A 19,147-nucleotide genomic window follows, 5' to 3' on the forward strand; every position below is an offset into this window, starting at 1 on the left:
GCCCGCCTTCTCCCCCATCCTTTTGCTGAATAAAGCCCCTGGGAAACTGAGGAGACTTGGGAGTGACGGGGGAAAAGCCTCGGAGGAGGTTTTTCCCTGCGTTAACTCTCCATTATTTTGGGGACTCGGGGTAAAATGTCATCCTTGTTGTCATGAGTGTTATTTCAGGTTCCAGGGTTATGGAGATTAAATATTACCCCACATGTAGTTACTTAACATTTTGGTGGAGAATGCGGGGATGCAGAGCTGGTGACCTGAAGGCTTTCCCCAGGAACAGAGGGGGGCTGGTTAGCTCCATGGAGGGGTTTCTGCGCCCAGCTCTCGCATGACGAATCATGGACATTACAAATAACCTCTCTCTCTGTAGCCCTTTTCAGACTGACATTCTGGAACATTTGCGGACAATTCAATCCGGTTTTTAACCGGAACTGTGTTTTCAGACACACCACTTTTGTACCGGAACTTGGCCTTTCGGCTGCGTTCACACAGCAGGGAAAAGTTCCAGATGTCTGACGGCGGCGGGGGTGGTGGTGGGGGTGGGGGGCGGGGGGTCGGACTTATGTTAAGAAGAAGAAGAAAATATCATTTCTATAGCGCCTCTCAAGATAAAAATCACGAGGCGCTTAAGCATAATTCTGCGCACACGAAGATGCATAAGAGACCTGGATGATGAAGCTCAATGGTTAAAGGAATCACTGAAGCGGTGTGAAGCGCTCCGTCGCGCGTCTAGGCGGTACCGTAGGAGGCGAGCTGTCGTGGTTCGCCGCATGCTACAGCAGCGGGCTATCTAGGTGCGCACAGCGTCCCCCGGGCCCCTCCTCCTCCCCCTCCCTCTTGTCCGGAATTTTACCTCACCAGTCTGAAGCAGCCACCCTGTCCGTAACAAGTCCGGACCTGTTACTAGGGGGCTTCGTCCGGATAAATTCCAGAACACGTTATCCGGATGTTTGTATTCAGACAGAAAGGTCTTACGGACAGAGTCCGGAACATTTCCGTTTTTCATGGCCTGTCTGAAGGGGGCTTGTGTGTGTGTTATCCTTTAAGGTAATATGGGATAAATCTAAAATTACCTATCACTGACTATGATATTAACAGGCTCTGCCGGGGGTGGTGGTGGGTGGTGGGTGGGGGGTTGGGGGGCAAAATAAAGTCCCTTAAAGTAGAAGAATGTATCATGCTCAGAACAAAAATGTGCTGAGCTCAAAGCTCCACACTAACATGCCCCCTAAGGTGATGCTAATGGTACAGATGCTTCACTAAAATAATGGCACTCCATTTTTTGTCTTGGATTAATGTCCTCAGGGTGTGTGTATTTCCGCAAGTGAGTGAGTAATCTGATGTTCCCTCTGCCATGAGCAGACCACTGCTTTCTAATGTGGTCTCGTTAATGTTGAGTCCAAATGACAATTTAAAAAAAAACATTTTCAATGCAGTGGGACACGATTGGGTAAAGCGGAAACACAGCATGAAGTAATCCGTCAATTTTCTCCCAGTTTTAATCCCTGGTGCTTGAAGGAACTTTTCTTTAATGCGCAGACCCATGAGGAAATCTTCGCTCAGAGTCCACGATGGCTTAATGTGTTTGTGGTGGTGGCCGTGGAGAGTTAAGACATTAGGAAATATGCTTGTGAAAATTACCGCTCTCACATCATTAGGCAGATTCCCCGAAGCTCACAAGTTCTCCTTAACCGGCGCCACAGAAAACTCATCAGTTACCACACGTTGCCAAGAATGTTTGATTTCATTTAGTGGAACGAGGAAGTTGTTGATCCAGTTCATTATTAAATTATTTTTATGAAAAACAAAAACAAAACAAAGATATTTTTCTACGGTTTGGCCCGTCTTCCACACAACAAATGGCACCTGAAACGATTCTTTCAAAATCAAAGTGGATATCTGCGAATTGTCATCAGTCAGCATTTGCTTGTGGATGTAAGTAACCAAAGTTTGAGTTTTCACAACGTCACTAGACAAAAATGCTCTGGCATCGCGTGTGTGGCGCATGCTTACACTCGTGGACTTGTTTGTACAAGCTGTTACTGGTGTCTGTAGAAGACCACAGGAGAAGGACAACGTTGAAGACGGCAGGGGCGGCGTTAGGCCCGGCTACTTGGGCTCAAGCCCCGAATGCTTTATGAAAAGCCCCAGATCTAAATTGTGGAAGTAACCTGCAGTACTAAAGTCCAACAGAGAGGGAGCAGCTGGCAGTAGTTTGTATACAGCCTGCCTGAACCTCCACCACTGAAGAAGAAGCCCTTCAGCAGCCGGCTTCTTCTACACTCTGCCTGAAACGCATGAGTGAAGATGGACATAAGGACGTTTTTTAGACCAAAAGTACCGCGACAGAACCCCAGCTTCGATGAGACTGGTGTTGACTCAGGTTTGTGAGTCTTATTTGAAAATATTTGTTGTGCTGCTGGTTTGCCTAAAGTTAGCTTATCAGGTAAAGTTGTTGGAGAAAGAAAGGGAATATTTACTATCATCTCACACTAAACACTAACAGGAACAATACTCTGTCCTGAAAATGCTTAATATGTAGCTTCAGATTAAAAATTATGTGGTACAAGACAAATATATATGATGTTGACTTGTGCGAGTCACTGTGTGTGTGCGCGCGCGCATGTGTGTGTGTTTGTGTTAAGCCCCGGATCTTCTTCAGTCCTAAATCCGCCCCTGGAGGACGGCTATTTCAAGAAACGTTTTTCAGCGAAGACGTCAAAGATTTGTGGAACTACTGCCATCTACAGGCTGGGCATGCCTCACAATTAACTGGATTATTGCTGAAAATTAGTTGGTGTGCATGCAGACCCCCCCATTAGACCACCACCACTATGCTGAGCTGTTGTTACTAGGCTGAATGGATCCATGCCTTCATTCTGACCCGACCATCTTAATGTTGCAGCTGAAATCCAGTCTCATCAAACCAGGAAATGTGTTCTTCAGTCTTTTTTTTTTTGGTCCAGTTCAGATGATCCTGTGTGAATAGTTTTCTGTTTCCTGTTCTTAGCCGACAGGAGAGACACCAGAAGTGGTCTTCTGCTGCTGGAGTCCATCTGCTTTAAAGGGATATTTTGCAGTTTGGATTGCTTTTAGTAGCCTGAGCTGAACAAAAACATGGTGTTGAGACGACTTGTTGATGCCACATTTCCTCATCTCTGCTAAACACTAAAGTGGGGTTATTCAGTTCCGGGCTCTGAGGGCATGTATCCAGCACGTTTTGGTTTGAACCCTGCTTCAACACACCTGATTTCCATTAGTAGGTGATTAACAAGTTTCTACAGAGACTGATGAGCTGCTGTACAAGTGATTCAACCACTGAATCAAGTGTGCTGGACCAGAGAAACCACTAAAAATTCTGGATACCGGCCCTCGAGGTCCAGAATTGAATAGCCCTGCACTAAGGTAAAACTCTCCTTGCTGTGCCTAACCCTAACCCTTTTTAACACCTTAATCTAATTGCTGAAATGTCTCTTCAGCTTTCCTTAGTGTCTACAGAAATTATTCATCACTAAATGAAGCAAAGCAGCTGTGTTCATGATCTAAAACATGCAGGAAACCTGCTGGACCCAGACTGCAGCACTGGCATGCCAGCCCCACTTTATCAGGTCCAGCCAGTGGCAGCCTGCCACTCTAAAGTTGCAAGTATGATATTCTTGCCACAGGGGGCAGTGGGGTCTGAGTGACATTTCCGGCTCTTGGAGAGTACACACGCTTCTTTCTCCTCTCCCTCCCTCCTCATCCCAAGGCTCTTTGTCCTGTCTTGTCTTGAAAATAAGACCCAGAGCCAGCTGGGTATATCATGGACTCCTGGAAACAGCGGAACATGATCTGCCTCTCTCAACTGTCTGTAGAGGATTCAGAAGATGTCTGGATATTCGTGGTGTTGGTGTCGGGATTCCTGCTGTTTGGCCTGAGCGGTTACCTGGCTTACTGGAAAATTAACGAGCTTTCGAGGAATCTTACCTCAATCCCGGAGCTTGGGGATGGAATGCATCGTGCTGTGAACGCACAAACTCATTTAATTGTCGAGATGAGTCGTAAGCTTGGAACTTTGGCTGAGATTCAGGCTGTGGTACAGAAGGTGGATTCCATCAAGGAGCGAGTTGACGGATTAGCACGGATTGGGATAGATTAATTACGCCATTATTGGATCTAGAGGGGTTGAAGACCAACAGAACACTAAGGCAGAGAGGAAATTATCTCTGTCTGTCCCCAAAACATTTCTTGTCTGAATCTGGTGCCCTTGGAGCCTGTGAGGCTGAAGTGAAAACTCCCCCCTCAGAAGAAATGTGAAATGCTGCCGTCGCTATGGAAACTCATTCTCCCTATCCCAGCCTGGACGGGACTGTGACCGGTGAAGGCCATGGAACCGTATCTAGGAGTCAATGTGCTCTTTAACCCATTATATCCCTCCCCTGTCCAAACGGAGGTGATGAGCGCTGCCCCATGTGGCTGCACGCACTGAAGTGAGGAGAGTCCCAACCCTACCTCCCCACCTAGTGGACACTTATGTTGTGTATCGTCTGAAGTCTGTGTGCATATCTGTCTGAGGTGGTGGTTTTTTTTGCATAGCAAAGCTACCCTCTCTATTGAGGGTAACTCTGAAGTGCCTTTTTTCCCTCCCCCCGGACTCAATCCTCATATAAACCCTCTTGATCTATTACGGTAGCGCGACTCGGGTTGTGAATGACCACAGTCACCAATTCTTGTCATGTGTCTATGTATGTATGTCTGATCTCAGAATTGTGTGTACTGAAACTCTAATTTCCCTCTGGGATTAACAAAGTATTCATGAATTTGAATTGAATTGAACTGAATTAACCCTGTAATGGGTCATTTTAGCACACATTTGCTCAAAACAAGCATTTAAAAATATGAAAAAGTTGCATAGGATGCCTTCAAGATTCATGTTCAGGTTGTGGTTCAGCAATGATGTTCTGCAGACACTGGTTCTGGTAGGAACCAGTGGTTATTTGAGCTGCTGTTGGTTTCTATAGTCTTTAATCAGTCTGAACATTATCTGCTGACATTTACAAGACAATCTTTTCCAGCCGATTGCTGCTCACTGGATGTTTTCTCATTCTAAGACCATTTTCATAAAACCGTAATGATGGTTTAGGATGAAAATCCCAGTAGATTAGTAAGTTCTGATACACCGTCACCAATAGAAACATAGCCAAAGTCACATAAATTCCTTTTCTTTATTGCTCTGATGTCCAGTTTGAACCCGTCTTCACCAAATCTAAAGGTCCAAATCCCCCCTCCTCCCAGAAGATGAACGATATGTTTGTTCCTGATGCATTCATAGGGATGAGCTGCATCTTTTTGTCATTCAGTCAAGCCTGCAAACACTGTGCAGCCATGTGAACACAGCCATGATGGTTCCTTCTGAGCGTCTAATAGATTTCATGGGAATGATGGGTTGCCATAGCGAATGTCTCGGATGATCATTAAACTATTTCCAACACTGAACATGTCATTAAATTTCTGCTCGTTTGCTTTCAATTTGCCTCTTTCTTTTCTTTTCTTTTCTTTTCTTTTTTTTACCTTTCAACCATCTTTACGGATTACTGTTTGAAGCATTTGTTTAATTTCCCATAAACCCTGATTGTTTTGGCCAAAATAAAATTCATTATAATCATTAATTGCACTTCAGTGTAGTCTGCTGTCCATCAGCTCCCAGTTCAAGCCTTTCATGATTTCCTGCACACAGGGGCACACTGGGACATGTTGTGGGTAGCAGGCCATTAGCCCTCCCTCCAAATGCTCTGATAGGGACATCATTAGTAGCCTCATGAAGACACTTTGAAGATTTGGTTGCTCAGAGCAGCAAATGCGGTTTCCATTTCTCTGATCTTGGTTGATTGAAGAGGACAATACACTACTGTTCAGCTGAGCCACCGCCACCATGGACACAGAGAAAAATGGAAAGGCTTTTTCTTTTAATAGCAGCACCAATAATATCTGGCGTTGCCATGTGGGCTTCAGGGTCAATCTGTGGGTGAAGCTTGGAACCGTCTGTATGTAGAAACTGTGGGAAGACATTTGTCGTTACAAGAAGGGGAAAACTGAAACCTCAGCAACCAAATAACCTGCAGCTATGATTGCTACAAATATACTCACACACACGCACACACACAGAAACACAACCCTTGGTCATTTTATCCAGATGCTTTATGGTGTTGGAAAGTAGCCTATAAGGGACAGAAGTTGTAACTCAAACAATACATTGATGTTTTTTCAGATTCAGGAAGGTTGGTAAAACTAAAAAAAGTGATGGTTTGATGCCAACAGAGGAATTTATTGGTTTTACTGGAACACATTCGGCCTAAAAAACAAAAATAACACTTTACAACAAGGGTCCCTTTTGTAAGGTTTAATTTGCATCTATTTAATGAACCATAAGACATGCGATTCCATAGTAAATATGAAATCAATCTCATGGATCTTTTGGTACTTTTAACCAGAAGATTGGAACTTTTTATTGCAGGGATTATGTAACACTTCGTATTAACTGAGAGACAAGAGAAGAGAGAGTCACCTTTAAAACGTTTAAGAAGATTTATTTCTAAACAATTTTAAACAAGAATAACTCTAAACTCTAAGTGATGAATGGATCTTGGTGTGAATGAGACGTGAGATGAATGGTGTGTGTGTGAGAGATGTTGTAATCAGAACTCTCGTATCCGGAGAAGTAAGTCTGAGTGATGAAGTGATGTTTTGCTCTTAAGCTATGATCAGAGTTTCATAAGCACATGAGACGCCATGTTGTCCCTCCACACATACCCTTCAGGATGAGACCTCCGTACAGATCCAGAATGCCAGGTCCTCGGACCCCCCTTTTGGTACCGGAGCCGATGAAACAGCGTCTGCAGTACGACAGACTAGTCTTTGGATTGTCACCAGGTAAAAAGCAACAGTTGGTTGACAGCGTCAGATGGATCCAGAGGGTCAGTGAGTTCAGCTTTTATTCTGAAAGGAACCCTTGCTTGGTTGGTAAAATGCAACAGATTTTATCCAGCTTGTTGGTTCTTTGCTTAAAAAGGAAGTCCGGGTGGCCGGTCCAATACTTCGCTTAGAACTGCAGTGAACTGATCTAAGATGGCGTGGGGACTGGTTTTATTAATCTGGATGTTTTGATTTACGGTCGAATCAAAGTTGGGCAGATTTATAAACACCACAGAGACTATGCCACGCTTCAGAAAGGAAGGTTACGATTGGATGAGTAAAAGCAATGTGTCATGCGTTTACATTACGTGTGATCAGGATGTCGAGTGCAGCTGGATTAAAGTCATATTACTTATTAAAACTTACTAATCATAACATTGTCATTTCACAGATGGTCAACATTATTATTGGACTTACACTTTGTCTGATTAGCTTTATTAAAAATAGAGTTCTTTGATTTATTAAAAAGAAAGTCATTTGTCTTCATTCTTCTCTTGGGCTGGAAAGGAAAACAGTTTAGAAGCAAATGCATGAGACCTTGAGGCAATATCTCATGCAGATTAGTTCTTGCTGAGGAGAGGGGGGAATTGACTTTTCGGTGGAAAACAGTCATTTCATTCCGTTACACTTTATTAACGCTACTTAGTGCCTTATTGAAGTGATGATGAGTATTTCCCCTGGCGACACGGGGCTGTACACATGTGCAAACAAGCAGTATTTTTGTGTTCAAGTAGGACCTTAACAACGGATGGCCAATAGGGTCAAAAATCCCTGGGAGCGAAGTCTCCAGCAAAATGACACACGTCAGACTCCTTTCATCACTGGCAACATGTGAAGAGGTAAATGTGTAAAACAACGATGTTTATTAAAATTCTGTAACCATTTCTTACAAATCAGTTAACGCATTTTATCCTCATGGGCTCCCGTAGAAGGAAACATGGTGTCTAACATGGTGTCGCCTGGAGATTAGACTTGCTACCATGGTTTTTAGACCCAATTTTTATGGTCATATGTTACGAAGTCGCCAATATTTTTGAACAACTGGGCATCGTTTATTTATTTTCAACAGCATTTTTATGAATATTTCCAGAGATTAACCATTAGAAACCACAAATTGTCACTTTAAGCAAGATTAAACTAATAAATATAGTATTATTAACTCCTTAATGTTCATTTTAATATAAAGTATTGCATTACTAAGCACACACACACACACCTTGGCCCTTTGTCCTTACCTTAAGAACACTTAACAGTTAACGATATCATTAATTATAGAGGGATCCTTTGCTTATTAATGGTTAATATTGCACTAAGTAACATTAATAAATAACCCTTATTGTAAAGTGTTACCAAGACAAACATATAGAGAGACAGATGCTCTTTAACACCAGAACATTCATGCCTGATGTCTTTTTTTTCTCTTCAACCACAGGATTCTACAACTGTGACCCCTGTGAACCTAACCGTTGACCCCAAAGGTTACTTCCTGTATTGGTCTGACCAGAACAAGGTAAGACAGGAAATCTAACATCACCAGCTGCTATGGGGCCAACCTTTAACAGTCCTGCTGGTTTATTCCATTGATTGTCTGATTTTAATTTATTTCTTTTATGGATAAATTAAAATTACATCTCCACACTAGTCTAGAAATGTCTTACAAATGCATTCCTCCATCTTTGTTCAAATACTTTTATTGGTTTTCCAAGCTTAGGCACTTTAACTGTCTTTGTCATTGTCAGTTTTGAGGCTCGTTGTAAGCAGTGAGGGATCAGATACATATTGGAGGTTACAACATGCAAGTTTCACATGCAGGTTAAGCATGAAAATGGTCTTCTACCCCTATTTCCTGCATTCGCTGCTAAAAGAAAATAGAAAATAGATGGGTTAATGCTCGGATCAGTAAAAGCCAGAAAGATCTACGTCACGCTGTAAAATTTACATTCATGGACTCACCTATCTTTGCTCTTAACGGGGAAGGCAGTTGTTGATTTAGCATCCAGGAGAGAGCAGAGCACGCTTCAGCTAGTACAAGCTAGCAGCTAGCATTAGCGACTCTACAGCACAGAAGAACTCCTTGTGTTATTTGTGGAGATAAATCATCAACGTTGCAAAGCAAATGAAGTCAGTGGAAGAGTTGCACTGCTGTTAGCCAGTCAGAGGAGAGACGTCCTAATATCATAAAAAATATTGAGTGAGACTCCAAATTCTGTGGTTATCTGACCCCCTCGTCTCCGGCAAAATTTTACTTCCCGAAACAGGAGCGCCAGAGCTATTTTTCCCGCTGAAAAAGACTCACAAGGCATTCATTCAGACTAGAGACCACGGCAAATGTTTTTAAAAAACGAGTGAATGGGAGCTTTAAGGGATTAGGAGACGTTAGCACCAGTTAATCTGTCATTTCATGTTTCTTCGTCGTCAGGTAATCATTTTTATGAGACTTTTGGATCTTTGGTCTGAATGAATGTGTGTGGGTGTGTGTGTGTGTCTGTGTGTGCACGAGCGTGTGTGAACAGAACACACACTCACACACACACACACACACACACACACACACACACACACACACACACACGCACGCACGCACGCACGCACGCACGCACGCACGCACGCACGCACGCACGCACACACACACACACACACACACACACACACACACACACACACACACAGAATGATACCAAGGACAGCTCATACAAAACTCTATTAGGGCATAAATAAAGGCGCTTGCTTCCTTTCCCATGTGCCACTGTGTGTTTAAAAGGATATCTTGTGTTTTTGCTAGTCTTCATTTGGGATGGTGTTCCACATCTGTTCAACAAACTAATTTAAACAAGCTGCAGTGCTTTGTCCAGTTCTTACGCGAGTTTGTGAGAGTCAGCCCGATGGCCTGCAGAGTAAAAGCATTCCTCAGATTCTTCAGAAGCACAGCAAAACTGTACTCAGCATGCCAACTGTGCTGACTTCCAAACACTCATTTCCAGTGATAAATACTGTTATTTCCCATATTTTATATTCCCTCATGTAATGAACCTATTTCCCTGGAACCCATATTTTCCCACTGAGGCTGGGTTGGTATTTGAATCATTGTTCCTCCTTCCTGCTGGGAAAAATCCCCTTTGAGTAAGGTAAGATATTTTAAAGTCACATGTGCCAAAGTTGGACAAGATTAATACAACTTGTTGCTCATCAGTTTCATTAAAATGATCCTTCACCCACACTTTCAATACGGTGGTCTAGAGTAGGAACGAATTCTGAGGACAAAAAGCTCTGGTGCGCCTGTTTCAGCACAGAGGAGTCAGCTGAAGGAGAAAGTGTCTTCAGATGACAGAATGAGGACTTTTTTTCCCTGATATTTGGACGTCTCGCCTCTGATTGGATAACAGCAACGTGACTCTACCACTGACTCTGTTTGCTCTGCAACGTTGCTGTTTTATCTCCACAAATAACACACGCCTGAAGGAGTTCTGCCCTGTGGTGGAGTTGCTAATGCTAACAGTTAGCTTCTACTAATCGAGACGTTGCTGTTTCCTGAACGCTAACTCAAGAACAGCCTTCCCTGTTGTGAGTCAAGATGGTTGAGTCCATGAATGTTAAGTGACAGTGTGACGTGGAATCTATGTGAACCAGGCGTTTTTCCGTCTATTTTCTATCAGAAACTAATGCAGCAAATATGTTTATACTATTTTATGTCCAGCCTGCATGAAAGACTTAGAGTGACCAACCATGGTTTCTCAGTGAAGGACCTCTTTAATGCATCATCTTTTGCCTCAAAAACTGATAAATTTGTAAAAAGCTTTTCTTTTTTGTGATCTAAAGCTCTATCTCATCCATCATCATGCTATAGAAGAAGTTGGGGACTTCTTCAGACTTGTCCTCAAGCAAATACAACTCAACCTGACTGCAGTCAATCAGAGGCTCATATTTATCACGATTATGTGGGTTTTTGTCAGAACAAATCTGGTAGTTCACAAAGGAAAACATGAGATTCTAACTGTGCCACGAGGTAAGCAGTGCATCTGCTCTGGTGCAGTTATCTCACATTTAAAGAGGACATGTTATGCCTTACCTTAACACGTTCTGATAGATCTATGGTCTACAAAATTATGTTTTGAAGTTCGTTGCACACGATCCTTCTCATATGCAATGTTTCCAGCTCTGTCTTCTTGACAGTTTCAGTAGCTTTTTGGGCTGTTGGCATGCCCTGATTGGCTCCCACGAAGTCAGGAGTTGGAATATGAGGTAGGGGCTTGGAGTAGAGCTGCTGCTCCTCCATATTTTATGATAATTGTCCTTAATGTGATGTCACAATAAGGGATTTTTCAAATGTCTCATATGCATATGATTCCTGACTCAAAAATCTGACAGAAAGTGGATACATATTTTTATTCACATTTTGAATAATTACAGAGGTGGTAGAGAACTGTATGGCAACAAAAAAGGATGCAAAAATTTGCATTAAAAGTCCCCCTTTAAATTATGATTTGTATACATTTACAGGAAAAACTAGCAATGTTCATATAACTACTGCTGAAGCTCGGTGCATCACATTTTAGCACATGAGGAAAAGCAACATGCTGCTGCATTGCTGTCCTCACAAAACAGGTGCAGGCGTGTCAGAAAACATGCAATTCTTCATTTTTACCAGTGTTGAGTTTCTGGCTTTGTTGCAGGTAAAATGAAACTTTCAGAAAATGTGTTAAACTCCTTTCAGATGTGACACAGAAAAAGTTCAGGCCCTAAAAACATGTGGATCATGTATGCTCCAGTACATCATTTGCTCTGTTTCATTTGTTGATATAATGAGGAAAAGGAACAGTTAGCAGGTGCAAATGATTCTGTTAAGCTTGGCTTCCTTTATCCATCTTTTGTATTTCTGTTGTTCGGTGTTTACGATCCTTGTGTTGTCTCAGTCCATTACGTGGTTTTCTCTTGTGCAGTGATCTGTTACGGCTGACTTCTTTACTGTACTTTCTGCTTCTTGTTTTGCTGCTCTTGTGTGTCTGACTTGTTTCTTTCTCGCACTCCTTTCTATGTTCTATTGTTCGTGTGTTGAGTTGGGGTCAAGGTAAAAGAAAACCTTTTCTGTGTTATGAAAAAGAACTAAAAATGGAATCCTCATGCAATGTTTTGTGAGCCTGCTTCAAATGCACGATGAGGTTGGACGTATTAATCTTCCGCGGTTCTGTTCCACCATGGAAAACTTGTGCATGACAAGTGCTGCACTGAGCCAAACTTTCGGACTTCAAATACACTCACATGGTCCACATTGTTCCTCGCTACTTTGCTAGCACACATTGTTCTGATCAAGTGGACTTCTCATGCTGGATCTGGGCATTGCTGGATAGAATATCTGGAATGGGGTAAAAGCAAAACGTACTGCTAACATTGGAGTTTTTTGATGAAGTCCGATATAATTGGATACTGTGTTTTCAAAGTCAAAGTCATTTTATTGTCATTTCTACCACATGTGCAAGACATACAGAGAAACGAAATTGAGTTTCAGTGCACACAATTCAGAGATCAGACATACATGGGTAAGACACATGACAAGAATTGGTGACTGCGGTCATTCGCAACATGAGTCGCGCTACCTTAATAGATAGATGAAAAGGGAGTTACATGAGGATAATTGGGGGTAAGGTAAAAAAAAAGGCATAGCAGAATTAGACCCAGCGGGGAGTAACTCTATTATACAAAAAAAAAAACCTCCTCAACATAGAAGCACAAACAGCACAGATACAAAACATCAGAGTCCGATGGGGAGGCGGGGTTGGGCGGGATCCTGAAGCCTCCAACGGGAGCTGCCAGTACGGCGCATCAACTAGCTGCAGACAGACAGGTGGGAGGGAGAGATAAGGAACAGAGAGCACGTTGAGTTTCCCGCAGGTCGCTGACCTCGAGCAGAAGTCACAATCTGAAGGCAGGGGGGGAAGGTCGGGACACAGCATCTGTCAGCATTCCTCCTTTAGTGGGGGTGTGTTGAAGCAGCCTTGAGAGGCTGCCTTGGCGTCAGATAAGGATAAACATGACTTTGTTTGGGGCAGGCAGAGATAATTTTCCTCTCTGCCTTGGAGTCTGTAAGTGGTCATTCATGTCCACCAGTGAAGCCAATTATTCGTTCTAAACATCCCCACATCGTCCGGCGACCCTCTCCGAGATGACATCCATCTTGCGCACTAACACAGGCAACGTCATGAGGACATTATCCAGCTTACGGTTTACCTCCAGTAACGTCCCAGTCTGTGAGGTCACCGCACGAGCGGCACATTCCATGGGCGCGGGTCGCACTCCAATAGCTCCTGTATTCCCAAATTTCCAGAAAACCAGATATCCTCCCACTCCAATCAGAAGAAATCCAGTGATCATCAGGCCAAACATCCACAAATCTTCCACGTCCTCAATGGACAACTGAGAGAGGCACACGATTCGCCAGACCTCCCAAGAATCGAGTGCATATCCTGCTGCGAATGTCCCCTCGGGACAGGTGGGAGCCCCCTCCTCCGTTCTTATCGTAGACAAAATTGTATCAGTCGCGTTGAATGACCAGCTAATTAAGTCCATGTCCAAAAAGAAGCAGAAGTAGTGATTTCAGGAGAAATGCAGAGAGGTGCTCTGTAGGCAGACAGACACAGAGAGCCTTGGGGAAGCAGATAAGGGAGCTGAGAAAAAAAAAAGCGTCTGTACTCTCTGAAGGCTGGAGAAGAATATGGCCGTTATTCAATATCAATAGCGAAACGGGACATCCCTACAATAAAGTAGCTTCAAACTAAATTGCAAACATCTATTACCTCTAAAGAAGGGAAAGATAAATATTTTTGACCATCATGCTGAAAGCATGTGGCTGAGTGGAGAACATGGATCAACTGTAAGTGTCATAGAGAGTCAAAACTTTGCTTCTGTGATCAGTTAGGGTCTGATCCAGCAGTACGTTTCAGAAATATTTCTATGCAAAACACTGGTTTTGACTTTTATAGAAGATCTTGTTTCGCTTATTAAGTTTTAATATAAGGCTACATAAATCTGCTTGGTTCCTTCTCATAGTCATCATTGTTGGAAGGATAATATTTTATGCAAAAAGCTTTAATAAGATACACATTCTGATATGAACTGTCAGGGAAACGTTGAGGAAATAGAGGCGTCAACAGTGGCAGCAGTTTAGGGTGTGACCAAATTAATCCTGAAAATCCCCCTAGATTTGTTTATTAGCTTTATTTGACTCATTTACTTCCCTGTCTTCAGCAGTGGACACTTAAACAATGCTAGACTTGTTAATGCATGGTAGTCAGATGTAGCCCAGAGGTTTTCACTGTCTTTGCTCCTCAGCTGCAGATACAGGTGCAGATTGTTCCTCCACCACCGTATTTCCAAACAGGACGCTGCTATGTAAATTATAACAGTTATGACTCTTCTGTGTTTGTGTGTGCTTGGTTCAGAGTCCAACTGGCCAACTTTCTTGTCTCTGTATGTCCTCTTCAGCCTTTTAAACAAATGTTCACAAAAAATGTACGAATGGAAATAGAAGTTCAATGTAGCAGTTGTTCATAGTGATAGTATGCATTACAACATTATTAAAGCTAGCATCAGAGAAATCGAACATCAAATTAGTAATAGTTGCAGAAATGTATTGTGTTTTCATTAAGAAGATGTAATCATAATCAGCAAACCTAAGTCATTGTTTAAAGGGACATTATGGAAGTTTGACAGCCAAAACATGTATAGAAATAATAAATGTCTTCTTCATACATTCTCCTGCAATGCCCTGGTCCTGTAGAATGAGCCCTGGCATTTTTACTGTGATTGCCTGTTTTTCTGTAAAATCACAGAAAAAGAGAGAGGCTCGGGTCGAGCAGGCTGCTTCATGCGCGTTCACGCTCAGGCATAGCCCGTACCATTTGCATTTCGTAGCTTTAGCAGCAGAGAGAGAGGCAGTGCCACTTTGTCGCTGTTCCTAACGCCTAGTGACAAAGCTAGCTACATTTCTGAGAACGCTTAGCTACTTTCTGTAGAACTTTCTTCTAGATATTTCCTGCAAATTAGCAACAAAATAGCCATTTTCGCTTCGAACCGTTCTTTGGTTTGTCGTTGTTTCAGGTGTCATCAAGGATGTTACAGATACTGTGAATGTTACTAGAGTGTAGCTCACCTTGTAGTAGGGTTGTCACGGTAACCGGTATAGCGGTAAACCCCGGTAAAAAAGTTGACAATAAAAATAACCGTCCAGTTTTTAAAAAACTATATTATCTCGGTGGGTTTACCGTGGCCGCGGTTTCAGCGCGGTGACCCTTACCAGCCACCGTCGCTTCAGCTGAAGTTCCCGCGGCGCGCACACGCACTTTTTAGTTTGCAACGGCACCAAAACTTTGAAGCTGAAATAATGGCCGAAGGAGGAGACGGCAGCGCCCAGGACATCCATCAGCCCTCAAAGAAGACTAAATCGGAAGTATGGGCATATTTTGGATTTCTGAAAAATGCTGAGGGACAGTTAATAGAAGACTGGTATCCCGTTTGCAGAACGTGCAGGAAACAAGTGTCTGCAAAAGGCAGCAACACTTCGAATCTCATGGCACATCTGCGTGACCATCACCCACGTCTCCACAGCCAGTGCAAGGTAAGTCAACATGAGCATTTTAGCTTAAATGCATGACGCGAGGACTTTTGGCTGAGGGAGAATGCAACGAGTCACTATATACTGCAGCCGCAGCGTCCTCTGCCAGCATTTAAACCGTGTCACGGACACCCTGTTGCTGGATGAAGCATCTTATTTGTTGATGATGAAGAGAAATATACAATTAGTTCCTTGTCATTGATTTGTTTACTTGTTCAATGCCATTTATACTTGAACATTTGGATTTGATTACATAGTGTAGTAGTTATTTTAGTAATTTGTTTAAAGTGGCTATTTATTTTAAATACATATTTTTTAAGGTTGACTTGTACAGTGCTCAAGTCAAGTGTGGACTGGAGTTTTAGATTTTCATTTTGATAATGAAGAAAACAAGTATATGAGAAAACAAGTGGTGTTTCTTTGATTTGTTTACATATTGTTTATGTTTCGAATGTTTGGATTTGTATCATTTAAACCTGCACTGACTACTGTAACATGTTCCAGAAAAAGAAGATATTTGTTCCTTTACTTGTGAAAAGTTGCACTTTTGCTAAGGCTTTGTGTTATTTTAGGTTTAATAAACACTGTTAAACCTTTTCAAAACTATTTCAGTTTGTGTAGAACAGGACTATCAATGCTTTCTGAACATATGCAACACCGTTTAAAAAATACCGCGATAATACCGAAAACCGTGATAATTTTGGTCACAATAACCGTGAGGTTAAATTTTCATACCGTGACAACCCTACCTTGTAGGATGTCTGACTCCCATGCAGAAGACCTGGGTTTGATTCTGGGTGTGAACATAGTTCATTTGGAGTTTCTTTTTTACATTAATGGTATATTTTTTTACAGTAATAAGACGCCCAAATTTTTATTTGAGACTCGCCGAACAGCATTGAATTCACAGATAAAAAAGATGTGGGTTCAACTTTCATTTTGGAACAATTTTTCAAGCAAGGGAAGGGAATGATCTGAGCATGCAGGAGGACTGACCCATCATAAACCTTTGTTGGCTGTGCTGAAGAGAAAGGTACAGAACCAAATTATTTAATTAATTAGCTGCGCATTCTCCTGTCCTCTGTCCTCTGAGCCACACCTATATGTCGATGGGCCTTACACACACACGCACGCACGCACGCACGCACGCACGCACGCACGCACGCACACACACACACACACACACACACACACAAGGGACTGCCTCAGCTATTATTTTCGTTAAGGAGTGTGCACGTACAGCATGCATGCCTTGAGCACGAGCCTACTATTGAAGCTGCCGTCACGCTTTTGGCCGGAAGGGGCAATTGCAATCGCAATTTCCCATTGCTTGTAAATGACATTCTATATTTAGAAAGCTGAGGTGCTTTTCTTTTGCATAAACAACAATCCCACTTGACTTATGAACAACAAACCTGATCAGGGGTCACCAACCTATTTGAAGCTGAGAGCTACTTCATGGGTATTGAGCCTCACGAAGGGCTTAGAGCCTAATACACATAATGTGGTAATGAGCACAATACTGACCTTTGAACTGGATCAGAGTTTAACAAAGCGTATCTAAACTGCATGTGATTTGTTTTAAATGTCCTTTCTAGATCTAAATCAATGCAAGTGTGATCAAAAAATAGCAAAAGAAAAGAAAATCTAGTTTAGACGCTGCTCGGTTGTGTTTTTTTGGAACAGTTCTTTCGGTGACTTACGTGGTTGTTGGGGAACCCTTGGTGCCCACCAGGTTTGTGACCCCTGAACTAGAATATATTTATAATGTCTTTATTCATTTTGTGGTTATTAGGTCAACGAATAATTTGTAAGCTTTTACTTACTTTTTGGATACTTCAATAAATTCGTAAATATGGAAATATTTACCGATTTATTAATTAATTAGGATATCCGGGGATATCCTCGGGACTCCATCCCCTTCTAACAGGGGAAATGAATCCAAACTCTTATCAGTCTCGTCTACACGTTCCATGAATCCTAACGAGCTGCATTTGAATAATTCATATCACACAAACAAACTCAATCTGATACAAAAATCTTAATTGGCTATACATTTATTAACTAATATCATCACTTCAGCTCATTCTGAAGCGTCAATCAGTCAATATCAACCAACTGATTTTATCAAATGAATAACAAGTAATTAAACAATGAAATAATAATGTAAAACAATCTGACCCAATAAGTGAGTCTTTTACCTTGAGTCCCCCCAAACACTAAAAACAAGTATGTGTGTGTCCCCCTAAACAGGGAAAACCAGAATGTGTGTGTGTGCGCGCACGTGTGTGTGTGTGTGTGTGTGTGTGTGTGTGTGTGTGTGTGTGTGTGTGTGTGTGTGTGTGTGTGTGTGTGTGTGTGTGTGTGGGTGGGCAACTTGCACTTTAAACTTCTGAAGCACTTTCTATCACAGTAACTTAAACTTAATTCACTCAAAACACTTCAAAAAAGATCAAGAAACAACACAAAAGATCAATCATAAATGAATATCTGATAGTTTGTCAGCCTGGCCACAGCATGAAAACTATTTAAGATATTAAACAACGACAAACAACAAAACGGCTTACTCTTAATAGGATCCAATGGCGTTTTTTGGTACGGAGAAGAGAAAACCGGTTCTACTTTAAAACGATCCGCGGTTTGATCGCTTATTTTGGTCTAGAAGAGACGAAAGAGAAGAAGAAGAGAGAGAAAAATAAAATAAAAATCAAACTCTTGCGTTAGCGAACCAAGGCGTCCCTTTGTTCTTCGCGCTGATTAGATTGTGGTTCTGTTGCTTTCCAGCGGTTCTGTGTCCTCACACATCCGGAGTCGTAGCAGCGAGCGATTCTCACACATCAGCACCAGGAGAGCAGATTTGATGGGTTTCCACTGCTTTTCAGCGGTTCTGTGTTCGATCCACTTCAGCAGCCAGGCCTCCCGCGTGCTCACGTTGTCCGGAGGCATAGAAACCAGTGTGCCCTTCACCGCCAGTTAAACTGGACAAAAGAACGAATAAGTTTCGTTTTCGCTGAAATTTATAGCTTTCAGCGGCTGGCGGGCTGAGACTGTGTGGCTCCCGCACATGCGCAGAACGTGTTCCCGGGGTTCTGCGGTGACGCCATCACACTGCTTCCAGCTCAAGGAATCATGGGAAATGAAGTTGTAGCTGCCGCTGATGTTTAATTATGTTCTTCAGAGCAATTTCTGCATAGTATTTTTCTCATGAGGGCAGACCCTCAACATTCATAACGTTTTGGAATATTGAGACTAATGTGTACTCGTGAAGGCAAAATTCAAAAAAGCTTTCGTTTTCTTTTTATTGCATTGTAGACAAACTGGGAAAAAGCGTGTTTGGTTTATTTTTACAATAAATTTGCTGAGAAATAATCAAATTTATCTAACAGTAGCACGTTTTTATTACGTGTATAATTTTAATGAGCCCCACTCTTAATCGGCTACTTTAAAAGGCCTCATTCACCTTTTTTTAATTCTAAATTTGCTTTGGTTACTAGTATGAATGAATGCCTTGTAAGTAATTTTCAGTTTCAGGAAGTAAAAGTTAGTCGGAGGAGCATTTTTTACTGCGTGGGCGTCGGGACGAGTCGCCGCACT

General features: G+C 42.3%; 1 protein-coding gene across 4 annotated transcripts in view; it reads left to right on the forward strand.

Moving 5' to 3' along the window:
• Positions 1-19,147, forward strand: part of plcb1l (phospholipase C beta 1-like) — a 196,247-nt gene that overhangs the window by 3,036 nt on the left and 174,064 nt on the right. For all 4 annotated transcript variants that reach the window (XR_011516725.1, XM_015948147.3, XM_070545047.1 and 1 more), the window contains exon 2: positions 8,381-8,458. Coding sequence is in view for 3 of the 4 variants with exons in the window: in XM_015948147.3 (XP_015803633.3) it covers positions 8,381-8,458 (78 nt within the window). In the remaining variant the exon portion in view is untranslated. The remainder of the gene's footprint in view (positions 1-8,380; positions 8,459-19,147) is intronic.

Source organism: Nothobranchius furzeri, chromosome 2 (genome assembly GCF_043380555.1).
Source record: "Nothobranchius furzeri strain GRZ-AD chromosome 2, NfurGRZ-RIMD1, whole genome shotgun sequence".
NCBI classification, from domain to species: domain Eukaryota; kingdom Metazoa; phylum Chordata; class Actinopteri; order Cyprinodontiformes; family Nothobranchiidae; genus Nothobranchius; species Nothobranchius furzeri.